The sequence below is a fragment of the Pithys albifrons genome, chromosome 4 (assembly GCF_047495875.1).
Source record: "Pithys albifrons albifrons isolate INPA30051 chromosome 4, PitAlb_v1, whole genome shotgun sequence".
Classification (NCBI taxonomy): Eukaryota; Metazoa; Chordata; class Aves; order Passeriformes; family Thamnophilidae; genus Pithys; species Pithys albifrons.
The window spans coordinates 52378918-52393429 of NC_092461.1; the positions used below are offsets into that span (position 1 = coordinate 52378918).

A 14512-nucleotide genomic window follows, 5' to 3' on the forward strand; every position below is an offset into this window, starting at 1 on the left:
TACCAGCCAGCCCTGGTTAGAAGTTGTGCAGTTGTGTCAGCATCACTCACTGTCTCACAGCACGGGCAGAGGAGTGAGGCTTGCCTGCCTTCAGCCGGTTAAAACATCCCATGAGTTTCTCTGTTAGCAGGTTTCTGTCCAGGAAGTATTTCTCTAAATGCTAACAGCTTTCTTGGAGAGTAGTGGTGTAGGTCATGGCTCAGTATAAGTGTGCATGAGTATGCAAAGAGTCTTCTAAAATTGTCCCTTAAATATGCTATAATGACTGATTTCTTAGCACATTTGAAACATTTAATGTGGCATTGATGATCATTCAGTTGCAGCAAATCTAATCAAATATAGTGTGCTATTTTATGTGTAGATGAGGGGGTTTTGTTTGAGGTTTATTATAGAGTTCAGAGTGTTAGGGATTTAGTTCTTCTAAATACTATAACAATTATGTTTTCGTAAGTTGACATTTTGTTCTACTTGGTAATTAATTGTTATTTCCCATGGTCCACAGAGCAATAAGTACTGAAGTTAGGAGGCATGTAATTTTATATGTTATTGTGCAGTGTTGACCAATGATTGTAATATTGCTGATTATTTTCCTGTATTTTGTTTGGGTTTTTTTTTTTCAGGTATCTTCACAGTCACCATTTCTTGGAATGCATTACTTTGCTGCTGTCTCTTCCAGTGACAGGTGCACACCCAGGTGTGCTTCAAGCCATACGAGACATACTGCGTTTCCTGGCACAGTCACAGAAGGGTCTCCATTTCTTTATTTCTGAGCATGAAGCAACAAACTTGTTGGTTAGAGCACTTTGTCAGTTTTCTGATCCAGATCAAGAGGAAGGTCTCCAATCAGATGGTGCCAACGAGGATACTTTTGCCTTGTGGCTCCTGCATTCCACACAGACGTTACAGTGCATTTCAGAATTGTTCTGCCACTTCCAGCGGTGCACAGCCAGTGAGGAGACTGACCATTCAGATCTGCTGGGAACACTTCACAACCTTTACTTGATCACCTTTAACCCTGTAGGAAGGTCTGCTGTGGCTCACGTGTTCAGCCTGGAAAAAAATCTCCAAAGTCTTATTACTTTAATGGAATACTATTCCAAAGAAGCTTTGGGGTAATTTATGCATTTCTTTATTTACTCTAGATTTTTTGTCTTAAAAGTATCTGTCTTTTATAAATAATTCAGTAAATCTAAAATGTTTATTTTTAGATCATGACGTTTGTAAAAACCTCCAACTTTTAAGTAGAAGAATGTAATAGAAAATCAGGCCTGTCATTTATAATCAAGTACTTAATACCCAATATACATGTAGATCATCCACAAACGTGTAATATATATATATATCAGACAGATTTCTGGTTATATGAAAAAACCAGTAGGCAGGCAATTTTCATTCAAGCATAAAATGTTTACTGTGAAACAAGCAAAAGATTTGACTCAGGAAACTGGATACTGTACACTTCTCTGGGATTCGAGTTCTTGTAAGTGTTAAATACAGTCCTTGTTTTCTCTGGACAGACAGTTGTACTACTTTAGGCAGCAATGCATTTAAAACAAGATTTGTAAAATGGACAAAGTTACGGAAAATATTTGTGTGTCTCTTGACTCGCTCTTGTTTTTCATTGATGCTGAAATAAGTATGAAGTCAACGTAAAAAGAAAGCATTTGCTTATCAAAAAACCAGGCAAAAATGGTTGGGTTTTTTTTTGTTGGTGAGTATATGTGGCAATCCTTCGTGTAGGTAGTTCTGTAGGTAAATTTTTAGAGGTCAGATAATGAAAATCTAACTGATACTCAGTTGTATTAGCTGAGAACTAATGAAAATCCTTGTTATTTCAGAGACTCAAAATCTAAGAAGTCAGTTGCTTATAATTATGCCTGCATCCTTGTTTTGCTGGTGGTACAGTCTTCCAGTGATGTCCAAATGCTGGAACAGCACTCAGCGCCTCTGCTGAAGCTTTGTAAAGCAGACGAAAATAATACCAAATTGCAAGGTACAGTGTGTGTCATTATCAGCTGAATTGTTTGAATGCATAGAAGAAACCTTTTATGTGTGGGTAATTGGTGCTTCACAGTCGTCTGGTTTCTTTTCCAGCTGCATCCGATTAGTTGAGTCACTGAGATAATGTATAAATTTTTTGCTGTTAATGAGAGTTAAATAGGAAATTATTTATAGTTAAATTATTTCTTGAGTAATACTAACTACCATGAATTTTGGATAATTACAGGAAGTCTGAAATTATTTCTGTGTTGAAAATAGGAGAGAAAATTTCAGTAAAAGCAGACTAACTAGTCAGCAAGCTGATTTTTATTTCATTGTTTACTATTATGATTGTTATGGTTTAACCCCCACTGGCAACTGAAGTACCACACAGCCATTTGCTCACTGCCCCACCCTTCCCCAGTGGGATGGGGAGGAGAATCGGGGGAAAACATGTAAAATGCATGGGGTGAGACAAGAACAGTTTAATAATTGAAGTAAAATACAGTAATACTAATGATAATAATAATAGTTGTAATAAAAGGGAGAGAGAGAGAGATGAAACCTAAGAAAACAAGAGATGCACAATACAATTGCTCACCACCTGCTGCCAAATGCCCAGCCTGTACCCACGCAGTGGTTGGCCCCTTCCAGCCAACCCCCACCCCAAGTTTTCATACATAACATAGCACATAACATCCTGTAGTATGAAATATCCCTTTGGCCAGTTTGGGACAGCTATCCTGGCTGTGCTGCCTCTCAGTTTCTTGTGCAGCTCCTCACTGGCAGAGCCTGAGACCCTGGGAAGTCCTTGACTGAGAGTAAGCACTACTTGGCAACATCTAGAACATTAGTGTGTTATCAACGTTACTCTCATGATGAATCCAAAACACAGCACTGCACAACTACTGAGAAAAAATTATCCCAGCCAGAACAAGAACAGAGATGTAGCCTTATGAGATCTTAACTAATGAATAATCCTGGAACTGTTTGTTGTCACTTAGGCCAACTGGCATAGAATAGTCCATGTCACCCTGTTACTAAATCTTTTGACCCCCAAGATGTGTCTTTATGTATTTCTGGCTTGTGTTGACTTACTGATCTGGCTTGTGTTGACTTACTGATCAGGCTTGGGTCGCTTGGAAAAATCCTGCTGGGGACACCTGAACATTGAAACTGGTATCTGGAGTTGTGCTCTGCACTGCCTAACTGACACATGTAGACATACTAATAATTTCTTCCAAAACTTAAATGCTCTGAAAGAAATCAGAATTCTTCAAAATTTTAGTTTAATTCTCTCCTCTGCCATGCTTTTATTTCTTTGCTTCTCGCCTGATAATCAGACAGTTTCATGAGAAGTGGGGCAAATCATTAAATCGGTCATGGAATAGTTGCCAATTCATATCCACTCAATCTTTGAACCTTCATGTTCTTTTAAATGTTTTTAGAAACAATGCATTTTAAATCTTTACATCTCTTGGCACTAAAACCTGTGACTTTCAGGTTATTCTGGAATAAGAGAGAGTGTTAATCTACAAGGTCTTTGAGTGTTACTGGTGCAGAGATTGGCTTCATTTGGGCATTAAATAGAAGTTTTGTACTCTGTAGTAGCCTATTCTGTACATTATGAAGAATCTGGTTTGGTCCTTGCTCTCTAAGGCTTTTGGTCTTTTGTTTTTTTTTGGCTGACAGTGGCCCATAGTGTCTTTTATAAAATATGTTTAATTACAAGTAATACAGTTAATGAGACAAAAATTGAGTGTTTGGGTTGACTTGAGCTGTTCTGTCTGTGGGTGTGACATGTATTGCCTGTTCTGAAGTCTTATTTTTTGGTGCTTTTCAGCTGGCTACAGCTGCCCTATATGCCTCACAAATTTCACACTTGGCCTTACTGTGTAAATTAAGTACATTTTGACTGAAGATGGTTTTACGTTCATAAAATCACTGACTTAAGTATTTTTTTCTTTTCCCCCCCCAGAGCTCAGCAAGTGGCTTGAACCTTTGAAAAATCTTAGATTTGAAATAAATTGTATTCCCAATCTTATTGAATATATCAAACAGGTTAGTAAAACACAGATAGATGCCATCTTTTAGTTGTACTCTATAAGCTTAGACCTTTTGTAATTTGATATATGCTAGGTAGGTATTAACATCTGATATTTAAAAATACATACAGTGATCCAATATGGATGGGTTTTTTTAAAGCTTCTGATGTATACCAGGTCTTGCACTGTTACAATAATTGAAACAAAATCTAAGGTAAACACATTATGCAAAGATCCAATTATTTAAGTATTTTTTCTTCTGGTAAAACCACAATGCAAATATTGACCCTCTTTTTTTGCTTCTGTCTTGTTTGGACTGCTTCCTAAAAGGTGGAATAATTGAACTTAAATTCTGTGACATACAGTAACCAACTATCGAATTTGAATACTTAACTAGTGATGTATGCCTCAAGTCCTCCTTTTTAATACAGGTTCTTTCCTTTCTTTCCTTTTCCCCTAAAAGAATATTGACAGTTTGATGACCCCAGATGGAGTTGGTCTTCCTACTGCGCTTCGTGTTTTGTGTCATATTGCGTGTCCACCACCTCTGGTAGAAGGTAATGGTTGACAGCTGTCCTGGTTAACCTACAAATGGTAGTTTCCAAGTCTTCTGCTTAAATGTGTAACTATGGTTGCCCAGGAGAAATCAGACATGCAGACATAATCCTGTATCAAAAATAGCATGGCCAGCAAGACCACAGAAGTGATCCTTCCCCTGTACTCTGCTTTGGTGAGGCTACACCTTGAGTACTGTGTTCAGTTCTGGGGCCCTCACTTCAGGAAAGATATTGAGGTGCTGGAGCGGGTCCAGATAGGAGCAACAAGGCTGGTGAAGGGACTGGAGCACAAGCCCTATGGGGAGAGGCTGAGGGAGCTGGGGTTGTTTAGCCTGGAGAAGAGGAGGCTCAGAGGTGACCTCATCACTGTCTAGAACTACCTGAAGGGAAGTTCTAGCCAGGTGGGGGTTGGTCTCTTCTCCCAGGCACTCAGCAATAGGACAAGGGGGGACAGGCTCAAGCTCTGGCAGGGAAAATTTAAGTTGGATATCAAAAAAAAATTCTTTCCAGAGAGAGTGTTCAGGCATAGGAATGGGCTGCCCAGAGAGGGAGTGGATTCACCATCCCTGGAGGTTTTAAGGTGAGACTGGACGTGGCACTGAGTGCCATGATCTGGTAAATGGACTGGAGTTGGACCAAGGGTTGTGCTTGATGATCTCAGAGGTCTTTTCCAACCCCGTTGATTCTGTGATTCTATGATTCTATTTTATGAAATGTTATTTCTTTTCTGTACAGGTCAACAGAAAGACCTTAAATGGAATCTTGCAGTTATTCAGCTCTTTTCTTCTGAGGGAATGGACACCTTCATCCGTGTGTTACAGAAGCTGAACAGCATACTCATTCAGCCTTGGCGGCTCCATGTCAACATGGGCACCACACTCCACAGAGTTACTACTATTTCTATGGCCCGCTGTACCCTCACGCTCCTTAAGACAATGCTAACAGAACTCCTGAGGGGTGGATCCTTTGAATTCAAAGACATGCGTGTTCCAGCAGCACTTGTTTCATTACACATGCTCCTCTGCTCTATTCCTCTCTCAGGCCGCTTAGATAGCGATGAGCAAAAAATTCAGAATGACATTGTTGATATCTTACTAACTTTTACACAAGGTGTTAATGAAAAACTTACCATTTCTGAAGAAACTTTGGCGAACAATACTTGGTCTTTAATGCTGAAGGAAGTTCTCTCTTCAATTCTGAGAATTCCTGAAGGCTTTTTCTCTGGACTTATACTGCTTTCAGAATTGTTGCCTCTTCCACTCCCCATGCAGACTACTCAGGTATAACTTAGATTTATTTAGTTTTTATAGGGTTTTTTTTAATGTATAACCTTAGACCATTTTTGTAGTTCTGTAAAAAGCAGATGTGTGAAAGGATGAATTAAAGTTTTCAAGCATTTGTGTTCATATGGATTCTTTGTAGGTAGGTCTTTTTCAGCAGAAATAAAAGTGGTATTCTTGGGAGCACTTTTTTAAAATTAGCAGTCATATGGTGTTCTTTCATGCCTTGTGAGATTATCTAGACTACTGTTCTGTTACTTAAATGTTTGTCTGTGAAGCCTAATAGCCAGGTGGGGGTTGGTCTCTTCTCTCAGGCACTCAGCAATAGGACAAAGGGGCACGGGCTTAAGCTCTGCCAGGGGAAATTTAAGTTGGAGATGAGAAAAAAATTCTTTCCAGAGAGAGTAATCAGGCATTGGAATGGGCTGCCCAGAGAGGTGGTGGATTCACCATCCCTAGAAGTTTTTAAACTGAAATTGGACGTGGCGCTGCGTGCCATGATCTGGTAAATGGCCTGGAGTTGGACCAAGGATTGGACTTGATGATCTCAGAGGTCCTTTTGAACCCAATCAATTCTGTGATTCTTTGAATTTAGCCTTGAATGCCAAACTCTTGGTGTACTAAGGCTCTCCTTTCTTTGTCATGGGTCTTGAATTTGTGATCTTTAATAAGTAAGCATAAGAGGTGTGTGACAACCCATGCTCCTGGAGGAATACCTAATTTGCTGGAATTGTGCCCTGTCATTTGGTGATAATAGCAAATAGCATTCCATGTTTTTGATGAGGACAGTACTTAGGCCTTGTTAATATCTTGTGGTAGAATTTAGGTTTTATGATAAAAGTTGAAAGGAAAAACCCTCCAGTCCTTCTGTTCCTGCAGGTAATTGAGGCCCATGATATTGCAGTGGCACTGAACACCAGGAAGCTGTGGAGTATGCACCTGCACGTGCAGGCCAAGCTGATACAAGAGATTGTTCGGTCTTTCTCCGGCTCGTCTTGCCAGCCTATTCAGCATATGTTGAGACGTATTTGTGTTCAGTTGTGTGACTTGGCGTCACCTACTGCTCTCCTCATCATGAGGACTGTATTGGATCTGATTGTAGAAGACCTGCACAGGTATCTTTCTGTTTTCTGTTGCAAAGATTTCTTTAAATTCACCTTGGCTTTGTGCAGTAGGTTTAGCAGGAGGAAAATATTTTCAAAAATATTGAATATGGACTGAGTGACTTCTCAGTCCAGTGCTTTTATACTGTGTCCTTACAGTGCTTAATGTTGCCAAGGAACCAGCTCATATCTGTAAGTTTTGATGTAGACAGTTTCGTGCTATATATTCATCATAAGCTTTTTAGGAAGGTTTTCTTCAGGCTGTCCCTGCAATGCCTTATCTTGCCTGTGAAGTGCTTTGATTAAGGATCTATCTCACATTAATAAGAAAAGGAGGCCAGGAAAGTTTGTATACTGGGATTACATAGGTGTAGATGTTTGTAAGCTGGAGGAAGTTGAACTACAGATTTCAGAGGGTTTTGAAACAATGAGGACTGTTTCTTTAATAGCATAATTATTCACATAGATACTGTTTATTAAAAAAGCATATTTATCTGTATAAAATTAGGTGCCCTACAGTATGTTAAATGCATAGTAGATTAGTTAATTTATGAAGTCCTTTAGTGAAAGTTGAGCAGTTTGCAAAAAATAAATGGAACTCTTAAGTATGTAAACTGGGTGGGTTTTTTCTAAAATGCAGAAATATATGACTTCTGTAATGGTTGTTTTAGTAGTTTTTTAGATCACTTTAAAACCTTTTTCAAAGTGCTTTGATATCCTTTCAGCAACACAGAAGATAAACAGTACACTGGACAGACTACTCGACTGCTCGCTTTGTTGGATGCCCTGGCTTCACATAAAGCTTGTAAAGCAGCTATTTTGCATCTCATCAGTGGAACTACTAAAGGAGATGAGAAGTATGTGGAGGTTTTCCAGGAGCTCTTGGCTTTGATGCGATCAGCTGGGGACAATGTCACTCATCAACAATGTGCTGAATATGTAACTTCCCTCTTGCAGTCCCTCTGTGATCAGGTATTTCCTATATTTAATACATAATATGTGTTTATAATTGAAGGAGACAAATTAAATGAGGTTATTTCTTAGGTGCCTGCTTTTTTCCTAAAGAAAAAAAATCAACCTTGTTCAAACACAGAGAGAAAAAATGTGCATGGTTGGCTGACTTGGCAGACTTGCTGTCTTGTTGCTCTTGAATGTAAATACTTCTATTTTATGAGATGTCTTCTGCATTATGTTCACTGTTCTGGTAGCTCATTAGAAGCCAGAAACAGAAGGACACAAAGATTTCCTGTCCCCTCAGCTGAGAGAGGGATGTCATTCCTCCTTGGGGGCCGCTGACAAAACTTGAGTTGTCACTGTTCCCCCCCTTACCTGGATAAATACGTATGTTTTAGTTGTCTAACTGAAACCTCTTGAAAATGTATGAGAAATATAAAAATATATAAGCTACTGTAAAACTCCTCCATTAAAAAAGGTCTAAGTTACTAAAGCAAGGTAACAAATGTCTGAAAATGGATTCATGGACTAGCCCTGGTAGTTTCTCATTAGTGTGAGCATAGATGTGCATGTCATTAGTTGTCTTACTAGTGCATAAATTTATTTGATGTAGTGCTTACCCACTTACACAGAAGATGTTTGGGCATTGTTGGTCAGTAGAAAAAATCAGCCATTTGTATGCAAACAAGATCTCTCTGCCCATGCAAATTAACTTGAAAATCAGTCTTTTCTTATTTCATGTAAAATGTGGACATAACAGTAGATCTTAAACTTCCTGGGTGGTGTCTGCAGCCTCTTAATTTTCACAGAACCACAGAGTCATAGAGTAGCTCAAGTTGGAAATTGACCCATAAGGATCACCAAGTCCAACTCCCTGCTCCTTGCAGAAATATCTAAAACTAAAACATATGACTAAGAGTGTACTCCAGGTGCTCTCTGAACTCTGATGGGCTTGTTGCCGTGGTGACTTCCCTGAGAAGCCTGTTCCTGTGACCAACCAACCTCTCAGTGAAGAACCTTTTCCTAATGTCCAACCTGAACTTCCCCTGATGCAGCTTTATTTCATTTCCTTGTGTCCTGTTGCTGGTCACCAGAGGGAGAAGAGCACCTGCCCTGTCCCCCTTTAGTCACTTGTAGTCTGCTGTGAGGTGACCCCTCAGCCTTCTCTTCTCCAGGCTGAACCAGCTATGAGACCTCAGCCATTCATCACATTTTGATCAGTGTTTTGAGATTAAGGGACACTTGGATTACCTAGACAAGAAACTATATTACCCAGTGGCTGTTTGGCTTTTGGTTGTGGCATCATATTTCAAACTTTGAAGCTTTTATGTTTTTTAAAATAACTAATAGTTTATAACATTTAACAAAACAAAAGAAAAGAATACTCTGGTATTTTACTGGTCAACAATACAGCAATAGGGTGATAAAGGGATAGTGAAAGAAACTAGTGCTTCTGACTTGATGTGTGGTTTATACTTACTGCTGGTATACAGACTGCATTTTTACTATGTGTATAATAATAATTCTTTTAGGATATTGCACTCATTTTACCAAGTTCATCAGAAGGCTCTGTGTCTGAATTAGAGCAGCTTTCCAACTCCTTACCAAGCAAAGAGCTGATGCCCTTAATTTGTGACTCTCTGATGGAAACATTAATTAATTCTGAGAGCAGTTACAATTGTCTGCTGACATGTATCCGAACCATGATGTTCCTTACAGAGCATGACTATGGCTTCTATCATTTAAAGAGGTATGGTATTTTATGATATCACTGGCAGCTTAAAGTTGTTTAAAAAAAATTCTGCAGTGTGAAATCATTTCCTACCCACTTAGAAAATGTTGAGGATAAGGCAGCTAAACTTCTGTTTCTCTTTAACACTTCAGTGTTTTAATCAATATTTGTGTCTTCTTCACTTGAGATTTTACCTCTTAATCATTTCTGCAGTGTGCACATAGGAGCACTTTCTTTAATGAAAAAACAGAGCACTGAAAAAAAAGGTTTGTTTTCTCTATTCCAAGGGTCAAGGATTAGACTGAGGGACAGTGCTTGTGCCCTTCCCTTTTGAGACAGTCAATCTTTAGGTCTCCTGTCTGGGACATTGGAGAACTGGCTGTAATTCCCTCTATTTTGAGGAGTTTCAGTTTACACTTCCCTCCAGTATTCTGAGGTCAAGGCAATTAAGGCTTTTGAAACGAGGTTTTTTTTTCCCCAACTATTTTTGTTGACTCCACTAACAGTGTATAAATGCCTTGGACAGTATTGTGTTGTTTCAACACCTAATTCCTTTTCTGTATTTGGACCTGTTTCTGCCTGCTGAGGGTGAGGTGCAGAGGCAGGAAAGTTGTGAGGCTCACAAAGATAAAAAGCAGCCTTGTTGATACAAGATTGTTGAAAATGCTTTAAATGGTGCTATTAGGCTGCAAGAAGCTGTACAGCCATAAATGAAAAGTAAGCTGGTTACAAATGCTGTTGTTTCTATGATTTCATACATGTAGCCATCAGTGTCAGTGCACAGCTTTGCTGTTTCTGTGTAGATGTTTCCTTTACAGTTTGTTTTCTGCTGTTACGCATCATGGGATGCAGTGACATTGTAACAGCAAGCATGATTCTGCTCTGTATGTAAGGGCCTTGTGCAAGGAAATGTTTCTGTACTTCTATGCCTTTTCTGCCAGAGATGAAAATGTAATTTCTTGCAGGTTTTGGAGGTAGTACATATATGTGCAGTCTGAAATATCTGCAGACAGCACTGGTGAAAACAACAGTCTAGTACAGAGGAAATAATGAAGCTCCAGCTTTGTAATCAAAGCTTAACTTGGTAATTGTAAAATTTACCAGATTTACTTTGCATATATGTTGTTTTCTTATAAAAATAACAGTGGAATAGTCACTAATCAAGTATTTTCTCTTTTGTTTTTAAAACAGCTCTTTAAGAAAACACAGCAGTGCTCTGTACACTGTATTAAAGCGAGTAATAACTAGTTTTAGCAAAGACACAGGTGAACTGGCCTCTTCATTTTTGGATTTTACCCGACAGATTCTAAACTCTGATACACTGGTGAGTGAGTATGCATTGAATACTTAAACTCAGCTGCATTTCTCTGACATGTGCAGTGTGACACATGTTCAGGAACAATTATTTCAGAAAGCAGATGATTATGCAGATTGCTGTGTAAGCCTTTTCCATCAGTAGTGTTAGTGCCATCATTAGTTTTTAATGAAATCTGTGAAAGCTGGGCAGAATACATGCTTAGCAGGTAAGCAGTTTCTTCAGTAGGAAGAAAGGCATATTGCTCCATATTGATTTCCTAAGTGAATAGCATGCTGTGGTATCCAGGTTTTAAATTCATGGAATTCTGTTAGAAAGTTGCTGTATTGATGTGTAGTATAGAAAGGCCTAGAAAATATTTGTTAATTCTGTGATACAAGCATCAGCTTGTATAGGAAAGCATTGCATTCATCTTGGTGCAGCATCTAAACTTGCTTATTGAAGTGTCCTTTGTTAAAATAATTTACATATTAGGTTTTTGAATTGAGAGATAACTCTTGTTTTGCTAAATTTGCTCTAATGCAGGTTTGAATTCTAAGGGGCTTGCAGTCCAGAAGTATAATGAACATTTATGTGTACTTATTTCCCAATTGTCAAATATTTCAGGGGTGTTGTGGAGATGATGGAAGCCTTATGGAAACAGATGGATCCCATTCAGGCAGAACGCTGGGTCTAACTACTGCAGAGTTAAAGCATCTACTGCAGAACAAAGAAGAAACCCCAGAAAACCTGCTGCTTGATCTGGAGAAACATGTTATGGTAAAAGAATTTAAATAATTGAGTTGATGTTGAGGTCTTGCATCTGAAGATGTTATGAAAACTATTGAAACTATCCCTCCTTAGTGAGGAGGATGCACAGTTCTGGCATACCTTGCAGAATTGGTAATTGCTGTTCCCATTGTTGTAATACTGATATCCAAAATCACCTGCTCTGATGTAGATTCTGACTTTATTGTTCGGATTGTGGTAATGGTAAGACATTCAGGTGGAGTTGATATCCTCTTGTGCTGAGGGTGTCTGTACACCCTAAGAACACAGGCAGGTAACTGTGTCATGGAAGGCAGCAAATGAGTACAACAGAGCTTTGGGTAGTGGTGGAGCAGATTATTAATGTAATAAGCAACGGGAGCCACTGCTTAGTGTGGCTCAATGTGACTGGGACTGGTAACAAGTGGAGTTAATACTGGGAGTATCATATTGTTGGATGTCTTCATTAGAGACCTGAATGATGGATACATCTTCAGACAGTAAAGTGGGGAGGAGTGACTAATATGCCAAACAGCAAAGCCTTGGTCCAGAGGGATGTCAATAAACTTTGTAGGTTTTATTTAGCAGAAAGCTTATGTGCTTCATTAGGAAAACTGCAAAGGGCTGCAGTGAGAGCAGGATGATCTCATCCCTTGATATAGGCTGGGCAGAAAAGGGCAGGTGGTTATGGTGGTGTTAAGTTGAATGTGGGCCAACAGTGCATGGTCACTACAGACCAGTCAGGCTGTGTTCTGAGCTATCCTGAAAGGAGCATGGTCAGCACATCAAGGGATCTTGTCTCCCTCCAGAGATGCTGGTGAGCTCTCATGTATTCACCTCTGGCCAGCTTTGTCCTCTCACGAATTCTAGAGAGATCTAGAGAAACTGAAGAGGGTTCTACCAAGGTGGTCAGGGACCTGTTTAGCCTGAAGAGGGCTGAGGAGCTATCTCAGAGCTGCTTACAGCTGTCTGTGGGGATCGTAACAAAGGTGGTGGAGTCAAACTCCTTTTGGTAATTCCAGATGATAAAACAAAGGGCAATGGCCCCAAATTGTGGCTTGGAAGGGTCTAGTTGACATAAGGAAAAAATAAATGACTGAGAGAGAAGTGAAGCACCGAACAGGTTGCTCAGTGTGGCTGTGGGCTCTCCATTGCTGGAGGTTTTTTTAGACAGGGCTAGATAAAGTTATGGCTGACCATGTCTGGCTTTGGTGATAGTCCTGCTTCAAGAGTGTATGGAGGGGATTGGACCAGAGGACATGCAGAATTCAGTGATCCAACTCTTCCATGATTCTAATTGCAAACTTAACTCTGATGTTCAAATCTAATCCTATGTAGCTGATGGCAGCCACGCAATAGATGACTAATTTTAGAAGAGTTCATGAAAGAGCTGCTCCACAGCTTGCTGGCCACAAATGCCTGTCCAGTGCTATATTCCTTCCTGTCCCCTCCCTGGCTGCCTGCATCTGTGGTAAGAGATTAAAAGCCACAACTGTTCTGAAGGAGAAATAGCAGACACTTAGAACTTTGGAATGTTCTGTCAGAAAACTTTTTAAATAAAACCTGGAGTGATGCCTTCCTTGGGACTGTTAGGGAGGATATTGCGTCAACTGGGAAGGAAAACTATCCATGTGGTGAAATGGCTTGTTTTATACCACACTGAGGAGCTCTGTGCTGTTGTTTGTGTACTTCAGTGTCTTAGTTTCATTATTTGTGGTTGGAGAGACTGTTTTGTACAATATTATTACTGTATAATATAACTTTTTATAATTAACAAAAACATGTTTCCTTCTCTGAGAAGGGGAGAAAGTTCTAACTTGTTCTATGTTGACACAGGATCGTTCTAAGGAGGATGACGGCCTTGAATCCTTACTGGACAACATAGTTGGAGTGAGGCAGATGTTGGAATCTGCAGGTGATTCTTGTCCACTGAGTGACCAAGATGTAGAGCCTGTTCTTTCTGCACCAGACTCTCTCCAGAATTTGTTTAACAACAGGTAAAATCATTACATATGTGAGCATTCTACCTGTGATTTACTGAAGAAAATGCGGTAAATTGTGCATGAGTATATTAAAAATGGGATCTAAACAGCACTGTTGTCACTACTACGTGTTAGTCCCAGTGTATTTAATGTCATGCAAGGGTAAGGCAGCAACATTCACCCCAGGTTCTGTAGTGTTGCTTGCAGTTTGTTGCACACATCCAAACAGGCATTTGGCATTGTTTTGTTGCAGGACTACATACGTGTTGGCAGATGTGATGGATGACCAGCTGAAGTCCATGTGGTTCTCACCCTTTCAGGCTGAGGAAATAGACACTGATCTGGATATGGTAAAAGGTTTCATTATCATATCGGAAGTGGATTTAAAAACAAGAGTTAATCAGAGCCAGTAATATCAGAAAGTTATGGTTTGTTTTTCTGTGCTCATCCTTCTAAATTGACCCAGATAGAGGGATTGGCATTTTTTAAAGGGGCTATTAAATGCCTTCATATTCAGCTGGAAGCAGCCACAAAATTGGGAGCTTTTACAGTGCGCTAATGCAGAAATCATCTCCTTTAGAGAAACAGTTGTGTCAGTCCAACCTGCTTTGCATTCCTGATGGGGCTTTTCAGCAATTTCTGTTAAGTGTTGAAAAGAATGTGGTTTATTTTCTTCTTCCTTGTCTTCTGTCATTTCAGTAATATCCACAGAGCCTGATAGCTACACTTTTAATATTTTTTTATTTAAATATTTGCTGTGATGTAATAGAAGTGAAAAATGTGGCAGTAGTAAATGAACTACTTGCCCAAAAACTTT

General features: G+C 39.5%; 1 protein-coding gene across 1 annotated transcript in view; it reads left to right on the forward strand.

The window, feature by feature from the left end:
• Nucleotides 1–14512, forward strand: part of VIRMA (vir like m6A methyltransferase associated) — a 30933-nt gene that overhangs the window by 10064 nt on the left and 6357 nt on the right. The window contains exons 9-20 of the mRNA XM_071554157.1: nt 621–1112; nt 1839–1993; nt 3959–4041; nt 4489–4582; nt 5318–5862; nt 6742–6977; nt 7691–7937; nt 9452–9669; nt 10843–10975; nt 11573–11725; nt 13550–13710; nt 13949–14045. Of these exons, the coding sequence (XP_071410258.1) occupies nt 621–1112; nt 1839–1993; nt 3959–4041; nt 4489–4582; nt 5318–5862; nt 6742–6977; nt 7691–7937; nt 9452–9669; nt 10843–10975; nt 11573–11725; nt 13550–13710; nt 13949–14045 (2614 nt within the window). The remainder of the gene's footprint in view (nt 1–620; nt 1113–1838; nt 1994–3958; nt 4042–4488; nt 4583–5317; nt 5863–6741; nt 6978–7690; nt 7938–9451; nt 9670–10842; nt 10976–11572; nt 11726–13549; nt 13711–13948; nt 14046–14512) is intronic.